Source organism: Mandrillus leucophaeus, unplaced genomic scaffold, assembly GCF_000951045.1.
Source record: "Mandrillus leucophaeus isolate KB7577 unplaced genomic scaffold, Mleu.le_1.0 Scaffold248, whole genome shotgun sequence".
NCBI lineage: Eukaryota > Metazoa > Chordata > Mammalia > Primates > Cercopithecidae > Mandrillus > Mandrillus leucophaeus.
In genome coordinates, this window is record NW_012102565.1 from 1,064,567 (window position 1) to 1,077,285 (window position 12,719).

The window sequence follows — 12,719 nt, forward strand, 5'->3', positions numbered from 1 at the left end:
GGTTTTTGCAGTCCACAGACCAGGAGATTCCCTCATGTGCCTAAACCACCAGGGCCCTGGGTTTCAAGCACAAAACTGGGAGGCTGTTTGAGCAGACACTGAGCTAGCTGCAGGAGTTTTTTGGTTTTTTGTTTTTTGCATACCCCAGTGGCACCTGGAACCCCAGCAAGACAGAACCGCTCACTCCCCTGGAAAGGAGGCTGACACCAGGGAGCCAAGGGACGATGGAGCTTGGTGTCTGCCATTACTGAGGCTTGGGTAGGTGGTTTTCCCTTAACAGTGCTAAAGAGGCCTGGAAGCTCAGACTGGGTGGAACTTAACTTAAAGAGGCAAAGTGGCTGTGGCCAGACTGCCTCTATAGATTCCTTCTCACTGGGCAGGGCATCTCTGAAAGAAAGGCAGCAGCTCCAGTCAGGGGCTTATAGACAAAACTCCCATCTCCCTGGGACAGAGCACCTGGGAGAAGGGATGGCTGAGAGTGCAGCTTCAGCAGACTTAAACGTTCCTGCCTGCCAGCTCTGAAGAGAGCAACGGATCCCGACAAGGAGGATTCTCCCAGCACAGCGCTTGAGCTCTGCTAAGGGACAGACTGCCTCCTCAAGTGGGTCCCTGACTCCCATACTTCCTGATTAGGAGAGACCTCCCAACATGGGCTGAGAGACACCTCATACAGAAGAGCTCTAGCTGGCACTAGCCTGGTGCCCCTCTGGGATGAAGCTTCCAGAGGAAGGAGCAGGCAGCAATCTTTGCTGTTCTGCAGTCTCCACTGGTGATACCCAGGCAAATAGGGTCTGGAGTGTACCTCAGCCAACTGCAGCAGACCTGCAGAAGAGGGGCCTGTTAGAAGAAAAACTAACAAACAGCAACAACATCAACATTCAAAAAAAAAGACCCCCACACAAAAAACCCATCCAAAGGTCATCAGCCTCAAAGATCAAAGGTAGATAAATCCATGAAGATGAGGAAAAAACCAGCACAAGAACGCTGAAAATTCCAAAAACCAGAATGCCTCTTTTCCAAATGATTGCAACTCCTCTCCAGCAAGGGCACAAAACTAGACAGAGAATGAGTTTGACAAACTGACAGAAGTAGGCTTCAGAAGGTGGACAATAACAAACTCTTCTGAGCTAAAGGACTATGTTCTAACCCAATGCAAAAAAGTGAAGAACCCTGACAAAAGGTTACAGGAACTGCTAACTAGAATAACCAGTTTAGAGAAGAACATAAATTACCTGATGGAGCTGAAAAACACAGGATGAGAACTTCGTGAAGCATACACAAGTATCAATAGCCAAATTGATCAAGCAGAAGAAAGAATATCAGAGACTAAAGATCAACTTACTGAAATAAGGCATGAAGACAAGATTAGGGAAAAAAGACTGAAAAGGAACAAACAAAGTCTCTAAGAAATATGGACTATGTGAAAAGACCAAACCTACGATTGACTGGGGATCCCTAAAAGTGACAGGGAGAATGAAAACAAGTTGGAAAACACACTTCATGATATTATCCAGGAGAACTTCCCCAACCTAGTAAGACAGGCCAACATTCAAATTCAGGAAATACAGAAAACACCACTAAGATACTGCTCGAGAAGAGCAACCCCAAGACACATAATCATCAGATTCTCCACGGTTTAACACAGGAAAAAATGTTAAGGGCAGCCAGAGAGAAAGGTCAGGTTATCTACAAAGGGAAGCCCATCAGACTAACAGCAGATCTCTCTGCAGAAACTCTACAAGCCAGAAGAGAGTGGAGGCCAATATTCCATATTCTTAAAGAGAAGAATTTTAAACCCAGAATTTCATATCCAGCCAAACTAAGTTTCATAAGTGAAGGAGAAATAAAATCCTTAACAGACAAGCAAATGCTGAGGGATTTTGTCACCACCAGGCCTGCCTTACAAGAGCTCCTGAATGAAGCACTAAATATGGAAAGAAAAAACCGGTACCAGCCACTGCAAAAACATACCAAAATAAAAAGACCAACAACACTATGAAGAAACTGCATCAACTAATATGCAAAATAACCAGCTAGCATCATGACAACAGAATCAAATTTGCACATAACAATATTAACCTTAAATGTAAATGCGCTAAATGCCCCAATTAAAAGACACAGATGGGCCAAGTGCGGTAGCTCATGCCTGTAATCCCAGCACTTTGGAAGGCTAAGATGGGTGCATTACGAGGTCAGGAGTTCGAGACCAGTCTGGCCAATATGGTGAAACCCCGTCTCTACTAAAAATACAAAAATAAGCTGGGTATGGGGGCGTGCACCTGTAGTTCCAGCTACTTGGGAGGCTGAGGCAGGAGAATCACTTGAACCTGGGAGGCGGAGGTTGCAGTGAGCCAAGATCACGCCACTGACTCCAGCATGGGCAACAGAGCAAGACTCTGTCTCAAAAAAAATACCACACACAGACTGGTAAATTGCATAAAGAGTCAAAACCCATCGGTGTGCTGTATTCAGGAGACCCAGCTCATGTGCAAAGACACACATAGGCTCAAAATAAAGGGATAGAGGAATATTCACCAAGCAAATGGAAAGCAGAAAAAAGCAGGGGTTGCAATGCTAGTCTCTGATAAAACAGACTTTAAACCAACAAAGATCAAAAAAGACAAAGAAGAGCATTACATAATGGTAAAGGGATCAATGCAACTAGAAGAGCTGACTATCCTAAATATATATGCACCCAATACAGGAGCACCCAGATTCATAAAACAAGTTCTTAGAGACCTACAAAGAGACTTAAGACTCCCAAACAATAATACTGGGAGACTTTAACACCCCACTGTCAATATTAGACAGATCAACAAGACAGAAAATTAACAAGGATATTCAGGACTTGAACTCAGCTGTGGACCAAGCTGACCTAATCAACAGAATATACATTCTTCTCAGCACCACATAGCACTTATTCTAAAATCAACCACATAATTGGAAGTAAAACACTCCTCAGCAAATGCAAAAGAATGGAAATCATAACAAACAGTCTCTCAGACCACAGTGCAATCAAATTAGAACTCAGGATTAAGAAACTCACTCAAAACTGCACAACTACATGAAAACTGAACAATTTGCTCCTGAATGACTACTGGGTAAATAATGAAATTAAGGCAGAAATAACGAGTTCTTTGAAACCAATGAGAACAAAGAGACAACATACCAGAGTCTCTGGGATACAGCTAAAATGGTGTTAACAGGGAAATTTATAGCACTAAATGCCCACATCAGAAAGTGGGAAAGATCTAAAATGGACACCCTAATATCACAATTAAAAGCACTAGAGAAGCAAGAGCAAACAAATTCAAAAGCTAGCAGAAGATAAGAACTAACTGAGATCAGAGCAGAACTGAAGGAGACAGAGACATGAAAAACCCTTAGAAAAAAATCAATGAATCCAGGAACTGTTTTTTTTAAAAGATTAACAAAATAGACCACTAACCAGAATAATAAAGAAGAAAGGAGAAAGGAATCAAACATACACAATAAAAAAAGATAAAGGAGATATCACCACTGATCCCACAGAAATACAAACTACCATCAGAGAATACTATGAACATCTCTATGCAAATAAACTAGAAAATCTAGAAGAAATGGATAAATTCCTGGACATATACAACCTCCCAAGACTAAACCAGGAAGAAGTCAAATCCCTGAAAAGACCAATAACAAGTTCTGAAATTGAGGCAGTAATTAACAGCCTACCAACCAAAAAAAGCCCAGGGCCAGACGGATTCACAGCCAAATTCTACCAGAGGTACAAAGAGGAGCTGGTACCATTCCTTCTGAAACTATTTCAAACAACAGAAAAAGAGAGATTCCTCCCTAACTCATTTTATGAAGCCAGCATCATGCTTATTCCAAAATCTGGCAGAGACACAACAAAAAAAGAAAATTTCAGGCCAATATCCCTGATGAACATCAATGCGAAAATCCTGAATAAAATACTGGCAAACTGAATCCAGAAGCACATCAAAAAGCTTATCCACCATGATCAAGTCGGTTTCATCCCTGGGATGAAGGCTGGTTCAACATACGAAAATCAATAAATGTAATCCATCACATAAACAGAATCAATGACAAAAACCACATGATTATCTCAATAGATGCAGAAAAGGCCTTCAATAAAATTCAACACCCCTTCATGCTAAAAACACTCAATAAACTAGGTACTAATGGAACATATCTCAAAATAATAAGAGCTATTTATGACAAACCCATAGCCAATATCATACTGAATGGGCAAAAGCTGGAAGCATCCCTTTGAAAATCAGCACAAGACAAGGATGCCCTCTCTCACCACTCCTATTCAACACAGTATTGGAAGTTCTGGCCAGGGCAATCAGGCAAGAGAAAGAAATAAAGGGTATTCAAATAGCAAGGGAGGAAGTCAAATTGTCTCTGTTTGCAAATGACATGATTGTATATTTAGAAAACCCTATTGTCTCATCCCAAAAACTCCTTAAGCTGATAAGCGACTTCTGCAAAGTCTCAGGATACAAAATCAACGTGCAAAAATCACAAGCATTCCTATACACCAATAATAGACAAGCAGAGAGCCAAGTCATGAATGAACTCCCATTCACAATTGCTACAAAGAAAATAAAATACCTAGGAACGCAACTTACAAGGGACATGAAGGACCTCTTCAAGGAGAACTACAAACCACTGCTCAAGGAAATAAGAGAGCACACAAACAAATGGAAAAAAAATCCATGCTCATGGATAGAAGAATCTATATCATGAAAATGGCCATACTGCCCAAAGCAATTTATAGATGCTATGCTATTCCCATCAAGCAACCACTGACTTTCTTCACAGAACTAGAAAAAACTACTTTAACTTTCATATGGAACCAAAAAAGAGCCCACATAGACAAGACAATCCTAAGCAAAAAGAACAAGGCTGAAGACATCGCACTACCTGACTTCAAACTATATTATAAGGCTACAATAACCAAAACGGCATAGTACTAGTACCAAAACAGATACATAGACCAATGGAACAGAACAGAGGCCTCAGAAATAACACCACACATCTACCACCATCTGATCTTCGACAAACCTAACAAAAACAAGCAATGGGGAAAGGATTCCCTATTTAATATACAGTGCTGGGAAAACTGGCTAGCCATGTGCAGAAACCAGAAACTAGGCCCCTTCCTTACACCTTATACAAAAATTAACTCAAGATGGATTAAAGACTTAAACATAAAACCTAAAACCATGAAAACCCTAGAAGAAAACCTAGACAACAGTATTCAGGATATAGGCATGGACAAAGACTTCATGACTAAAACACCAAAAGCAACTGCAACAAAAGCCAAAATTGACAAATGGGATCTAATTAAACAAAAGAGCTTCTGCTCAGCATAAGAAACTATCAGAGTGAACAGGTGACCTACAGAATGGGAGAAAATTTTTGCAATCTATCCATCTGACAAAGGTCTAATATCCAGAATCTGCAAGAAATTTACAAGAAAAAAAACAACCCCATAAAAGGTGGGCAAAGGATATGAACAGACACTTCTCAAAAGAAGACATTTATGTGGCCAATAAACATGAAAAAAAAGTTCATCATCACTGGTCATTAGAGAAATGCAAATAAAAACCACAACGAGATACCATCTCATGCCAGTTAGAACCGCAATCATTAAAAAGTCAGGAAACAACAGATGCTGGAGAGGATGAAGAGAAATAGGAACACTTTTATACTGTTGGTGGAAGTGTAAATTAGTTCAACCATCGTGGAAGACAGTGTGGCGATTCCTCAAAGATCTAGAACCAGAAATACCATTTGACCCAGCAATCTCATTACCGGGTATCTATACACCCAACGGATTATAAATCATTCTACTATAAAGACACAGGCACATGTATGTTTACTGCAGCACTATTTACAACAGCAAAGACTTGGAACCAACCCAAATGCCCATCAATGATAGGCTGGATAAAGAAAATGTAGCATATATACACCATGGAATACTATGCAACCATAAAAAAGAGTAAGTTCATGTCCTTTGCAGGTACATGGATGAAGCTGGAAACCATCATCCTGAGCAAATTAACACAGGAACAGAAAACTAAACACCGCATGTTCTCACTCATAAGTGGGAGATGAACAATGAAAACACACAGACACAGGGAGGGGAACATCATACACTGGGGCCTGCCAAGGGGTCAGGGGAAAGGGGAGGGAGAGCATTAGGACAAATACCTAATGCATGTGGGGCTTAAAACCTAGATAACGGGTTGATAGGTGCAGCAAACCACCATGGCACATGTATACCTACGTAACAAACCTGCACGTTCAGCATATGTATCCCTTAAAGTAAAATAAAACTTAAAGTAAAATAAAAATTTTTTTTAAGAAATTAAAAACAAAAAAGAAATTGCTTACTTCACAGTTTGCAGGTTCTCATGAAGAAGGAAATATGGATACAGTTTCTGGCATATATCAAATTTTTTTATATTATGGATTTAAATTATGTAATGTCCCATTTTGCACTGTTACTTGAGTTTTTTTATAAGCAGAAATTATCTATTTACAACAACCTATGATAATGTTATTCTTATCACAATTCCTTGAGTAGACATCTCTCTCCCACTAAAAGATTAAACTTCCAGTGGGAATGATGGCTCACACCTGCAATCCCAGCTACTCAGAAGACTGAAGTGGGAGGATCACTTGAGGCCAGGATTTCAAGACCAGCCTGGGAAACAGCAGGACTCCATCTCTACAAAAAAAATTTTAAAACTTAACCAGGCATGATAGCAAGCACCTGAAGTCCCAGTTACTCAGGAGGCTAAGGTGGGAGAATAGCTTGAACCCAGGAGTTCAAGGCTGCAGTGAGTCGTGATCATGCCATTGCACTCCAGCCTGAGTGACAGAATGAGGTCAACTCTATTTAAAAAAAAAAGATTAAACTTATACTCACTTAAACTCATTAGATGGAGGTTTCAGAAACTTTAGTTTTTGAAACTCAAGTTGTGAATGTTACAGGTGCATCATGACATGGCTCCCTGCTCCATGGAAGAGCCTCACAGCACACAGGCCTGGCCATCCACTTCATCATTGTGACCTGGGTTCTTTGCTTTGCCTCTCAGGACTGGATGGGGCTTCAATGGGTCTCACCCATGACCTGATGAAGCCTAAAGGGGGGTGACGGGGTGTTTGTAGCTGAAGAAAAATAAGTTTTGTGTTTGTTGTTGAGGGGAGCAAAGGCCCACAGCCTGACACCTGTTCCCTGAGGAGGCATAAAAGAAACCTGGGGAAAGCAGAATGGTTGGTATCAGTGCACAAACTACAGGCCTACCCATCACACCACTAAGCAGTAACAGAGGCACAGGGAATGACACCAGGTGGCTGGCCCCAGCAGGGATGGCATGCCCTTTGAGGACTCCAAGTCAACCTTAAAAAAGAGGGTGTGGGGACCAGGAAGCTTATCCTCGGCACATGCATGCCACCTATGTGAATAGGAGGAAATAAAAAAAATAGCAAGGATAGCAAGTGGGGACGCTGGGATGGGGTGGGCCTGTCCCTCCGTCCCTCCGTCCCTCCCTCCCTCCTGTGCAGCCATGTTGTTGCCCTGGGAGAACTGCAGAGTCTGAGAGTTCTCTTTCTCCTGTGATTAAAGGTTATGGAGAATTGGCCGGGCACGGTGGCTCAAGCCCGTAATCCCAGCACTTTGGGAGGCCGAGACGGGCGGATCACGAGGTCAGGAGATCGAGACCATCCTGGCTAACCAGGTGAAACCCCGTCTCTACTAAAAAAAATACAAAAAAACTAGCCGGCGAGGTGGCGTGCGCCTGTAGTCCCAGCTACTGGGGAGGCTGAGGCAGGAGAATGGCGTAAACCCGGGAGGCGGAGCTCGCAATGAGCCAAGATCCGGCCACTGCACTCCAGCCTGGGCGACAGAGCGAGACTCCGTCTCAAAAAAAAAAAAAAAAAAAAGTTATGGAGAATTAAATCGTAAACCTTTCATCTCTGTGATGCATGGTTCATCACCATACACGGGGAGGTGCTACCCACTGTGTCACTTTGTCTAATTTGAGTTTATTAGACCCTGGGCTGGCAAAGCCCAGGAAACTCACATGACAGATGCTATGAATGTTAGCTATCACTGCGCATTTAGTTGACTGGACTTTTCTTAGGGAAACCGAAGGCAGATTTAATCTTTAGGAAAAAAGAGAATTCACCAAGATAATGTTTGAGGATTCCCTTGAAAACTGAGAGGCTGGCCATCTACAATAGGAACCCCAAGAGTGCCTATGGCTTTGTTTATAAAATAGGTGAGGACATCAGATGCTTGGGTTTCTCTCTCAGGAAGTAGTGTGAACAGGGCTCACCATCCCCAGAGGGAGATTTCTGCAGAACAGCTGGGAGAACCTCACGAACAGAATAAGGGGAGCAAGGATGGTGTGCTCAGCTCATTCCTAGGGCAGGAGAAGGAACATGCCTCACATCCCAAAGGCGATCTCAACACTCCCTCAAGGATGCTGGGTCTTTGCAACAGCTTTGACTGGCTTGGGTGAAGCCACCCACCACTACCCACCAAGGCCATTACCTGCTTTCCCTTCACCACATGCTTGGGTACTGGCACTCTGACCTCCAGGTCAGTATAGTCCTGTGACCAGGTGTAGTTCTCTCGGACAGCACCATTGTAACTGTCGGGATTCTTCTGAAACTGCTCCTGAATCCTGAAAAAGAATAAAAAAGGTAAGATCCCAGCCAGCCATGCCTGAGCAGAGGACCCCATGGACAGCCCAGCCACATGCCACTCCTACATCCTGGAGACGTGACCAACTCAAGTTTCATCTCAAGCTTGCTTGCTCTGGCATCTGGAAACCCCTCCTCTTTTCAGGTGACTTCCTTTCTGACCCTCCTACATGGTACCCCTGGAAACCACATGACAAGGGAAAAGCTACAGAAAAGAAGCCTCAGTGCAGCACCCTACGGTTTAGAAAAAGTATCTGGGACCACAGTCAAAGTATAGCTGGTGCTGCTGGCCTTCAGAGTACTGAGATCCAGGCCTGTTAATTAATCAGAGGGCCCTTATTAATAAAATTCTTAGGCTCATGAGTCCTTGGTTTCTTATAAACTGCTTGGCAGGGTGTATCTTTAAAAAAAAGGGAAAAAAAAAGGGAAAAAAAAGAGGCCAGGTGTGGTGGCTCATGCCTGTAATCCCAGCACTTTGGGAGGCCAAGGGTGAGTGAATCACCTGAGGTCCGGAGTCCAAAACCAGCCTAGCCAACATGGCGAAACCCTGTCTCTACTAAAAATACAAAAATTAGCTGAGCATGGGAGCACATGCCTGTAATCCCAGCTACTTGGAAGGCTTAGGGAGGAGAATTGCTTGAACCTGAGAGGCGGAGGTTGCAGGTTGCAGTGAGCCAAGATTGCACCATTGCACTCCAGCCTGGGCAACAAGAGCGAAACTCCATCTCAAAAAAAAAAAAAAAGGCAAAACTATTTCATCCTGCAGCTGCTAAACTTCAGTCCTAATCCAACCCCTAGCCTCTATTTTCTCCTAGTAAATAAATCAAAGCTAAAAGGACTGAACTAAAATTGTATACATCATTTGTAAGACATAAGTAAAACGTTTAATGAGACAGCCTAAAAAACTCAATCAAGCAGATCTTATTGTATAGGTCTGTTATAAACACAGCACAGATACAGATAAACCTACCAAGAAGCTGATGTTAAAAATAAAATATAATATTTTCCATAAAATGTAACAATGCTAATAATATAAACACTATGTAAGTTTAGACTCACAAGTCCATTATAGTGAACTGAAGATCTAAATTACAGACAAAAGCCTAGTCATGGAGGAGGCAACAGCTATGAACACAGAACATTCCAACAGTAGGTGCAGCTCAGTCAACTTCTCCAGGGCCTGTTCAGAGACAAGCAGACAAAATCTGGCAGGGAGACGGCCACATGGGCTCATAAACAATGTGTGTACTATGATCCTGTTCATACAGGAAAACACAGAACTACACGTATCTACATCTATGTATCTTACACATGCAAGACAAGAGTTGGGAAGGGGTGGTCCAAGAGTGCAGGCTTTCTCTGGCCAGAGTTCTAAGACAAGAACATATTTACCTACCGTGGGTATGCTCTGCATACTGTCTAGGCATGAAGCTGGGCCTCCACCACAGCCTGAGTCCTCTGGGCTTGGCAACTGGTGGCTGTTAAGAACTGAATTGGGTCCCCTAAAATGCTATGTTGGAATCTTAATCCCCAGGACCTCAGAATGTGACCTTAATAAAAACAGGGTCTTTACACAGGTGACGCAGTTACAACAAGGTCATTAGGGTAGGCCCTAATCCACTACGACTGATGTCCTTAAAAGGGGGACTTTGGAGAGACGACGTGAAGGCCATGTGGAGACAATGGTGTGATGTGCCTATAGGCCAAGGAATGCCAAGGATCGCAGGACACCACCTAAAGCTTGAAGAGGAGAGGGAATATCTTCCCCTAAGGCCTTCAGAGGGAACATGGCCCTGCTGACACTTTGATCTCAGACATCCCTTCTAAGAACTGTGAGAGAATCAACATTTGTTTAAGCCGCCCATTTTGTGGTACGTTATTGTGGTAGCATGAGCAAACACAGTAGCTAAGGAAACTAATTTCAATCAGAGGTGATATTCAAAGTTCAGCACTGAATATTGGCAGGACTAGACACTAACCAATCAGAAGAGATGTCAGCCTTAAATTACTCACACATGAGGGCCACTGTGGGACAGAGAAATGACATATGGAAACCAGGAGTCACATAGGATTCCTGGCTGAACGACATGAGAAACAGGGTGCAGGGAAGGAAACTAAAGAACGTACAGTATGTTGAAAACGGGGAGCAAAAGAAAGATTTAGATGCAACCAATAAACACATTTTCAAAGACTATTTAGTGATACGGAGGAAGCTTTCAATATACCATAAAACTGAAAAGGGGGTATTGTTACTTTTAAGTATGGAATGACTTTAATTTCTAAGAAGAAACATAATACACACACACGTGTGTACACATATATGAAAAAGACTGAAAAGAAGCACATCAAATCTTTGTGGTTATCTCTGATAGTAGAGTAACAAGGAATCTGACTTTCTTCTTTGTACCTAGGTATTATCCAACCTCCCTAGAATATGTAGACATTTTTATAACCAAGAGAAAAATGGTTCTCTTTAAAAATTGCTAACAGGAGACAGTGATGCACCCTGCAGCCCCTGTATCCAGGTGCGGTCCCAGGGCCACAGCAGCAGCACTACTAGCCTGACTCTTGGAGCAGAGTACGAAGGAGTCAGACGCAGAGAGGGGGACTCACCCAGCCCCCAAGTTTCCACAGGATCCTTCTAGGTGAGCACTGACAGCAGCTTTAAGACTCACATCTGACATAAATATGCTTGAACATGCAGAGAATATTTCCAAAAGAACAATAGGACAGCAGCAGCTACTTTTATGGCTGGAAACTGTAGACTTCTTTTCATTGACACTTTTGTACATACATTACCATTTGAAAAAAGTCAAAATTATGAAAACATACAAATTAAATACCCCCACACACACACAAAATAAAGACCAACATGGCCCCAGCACTTGGCAGAGATCAGGGAGTAAACATGAAGACTCCTCAAAAGTTGGGAAAAAGAAATGGCTCTCTCAAGAAAGGAGAATGAGTATAATGCTGAGGGATATCCTTGGGGATGCTGCCGCCAGCAACAGTGCAGTCACTCAGCTTATACCACCAGTGATGCCCACATGGGTTCTGCCTCCTCCAGGGCAAATGGCGGTCAGTCTCTGCCTTGGAGTGAGGGAGGACATCTGTCACCCTTGCCACTAAACGCTGCAGTAAAGCTGTATGCTTTTGGAGAGGGCTCTGGTCACACAGAACCTGCCTCACCCCATCCTCCTGCTGTGTCCTCAGCAGCCCTGGCCTGGCTCCTCTTGCATGGAACCTGCAGATTCCCTCCAAAGGAAGCAGGAGAATCACTCCTTAAACAGCCCTTGCAAGTTGTTGGGTGCTTTTTATAGTGCTCTGAATGCACATTCTATTTAAATAAGGTTGATTATTTCCAGCCAACAGTATGTAAAAATAAGCGTCCTGTCAAGTGCAGGTGTCTCTGGCCCCCACTGTGCCACTGTTGGTCACCCCTGCAGCTGCAGGCCTGGGCACACGGTAGGAGGCAGGGGAGGCAGCATCCATGCTTCAGCACCAAGGGTGGGAGTAGGAAAGTGAGTCAGCAGTCAGGTTGAAGATTATGGAGGTCTCCCTGCAGCTCCCACTCCCGATGAGCTGGGATAACAAGGTTCTAAATGTGTTAAAGGAAAAACACAGAACAGGCTCTGTTGCCTGTTGGGTGCTGCGGGTAGCAGGGCCCTATGTCTCCTTGGGGATAGGCCAGACCCTTCCTGGCAGACTGCAGGCCTAGGTGCTGCTGAGTGTGGCAAGCCAGGCACCAGGGTCACCTGCACAGGGAGAGCTGGCGGCACTGTCACCAGGAGTCACTGTCATGCAGGCAAGCAGTTCTTGACTGAGTAGGTCAGGTTTCTGACCAGGTTTCTGAGACTCATCGTCAGGAACCTGACCTACCCAATCTGCCTGTTTGAGTGCTGCCACTAGAAACCAAAAGGTCCTCTCTTTCTTTTTTTTTTTTTTTTTTTTTTTTGAGACGGAATGACAGGATTCAGACGTTCCTAAATAGCTGC

At 43.4% G+C, this 12,719-nt stretch overlaps 1 protein-coding gene across 2 annotated transcripts in view; it reads right to left on the minus strand.

Moving 5' to 3' along the window:
* The window catches only part of NUDCD3 (NudC domain containing 3), a 109,019-nt gene that overhangs the window by 36,085 nt on the left and 60,215 nt on the right, over window positions 1-12,719 (minus strand). For both annotated transcript variants that reach the window (XM_011983247.1, XM_011983245.1), the window contains exon 3: window positions 8,573-8,705. In XM_011983247.1, the coding sequence (XP_011838637.1) occupies window positions 8,573-8,705 (133 nt within the window). The remainder of the gene's footprint in view (window positions 1-8,572; window positions 8,706-12,719) is intronic.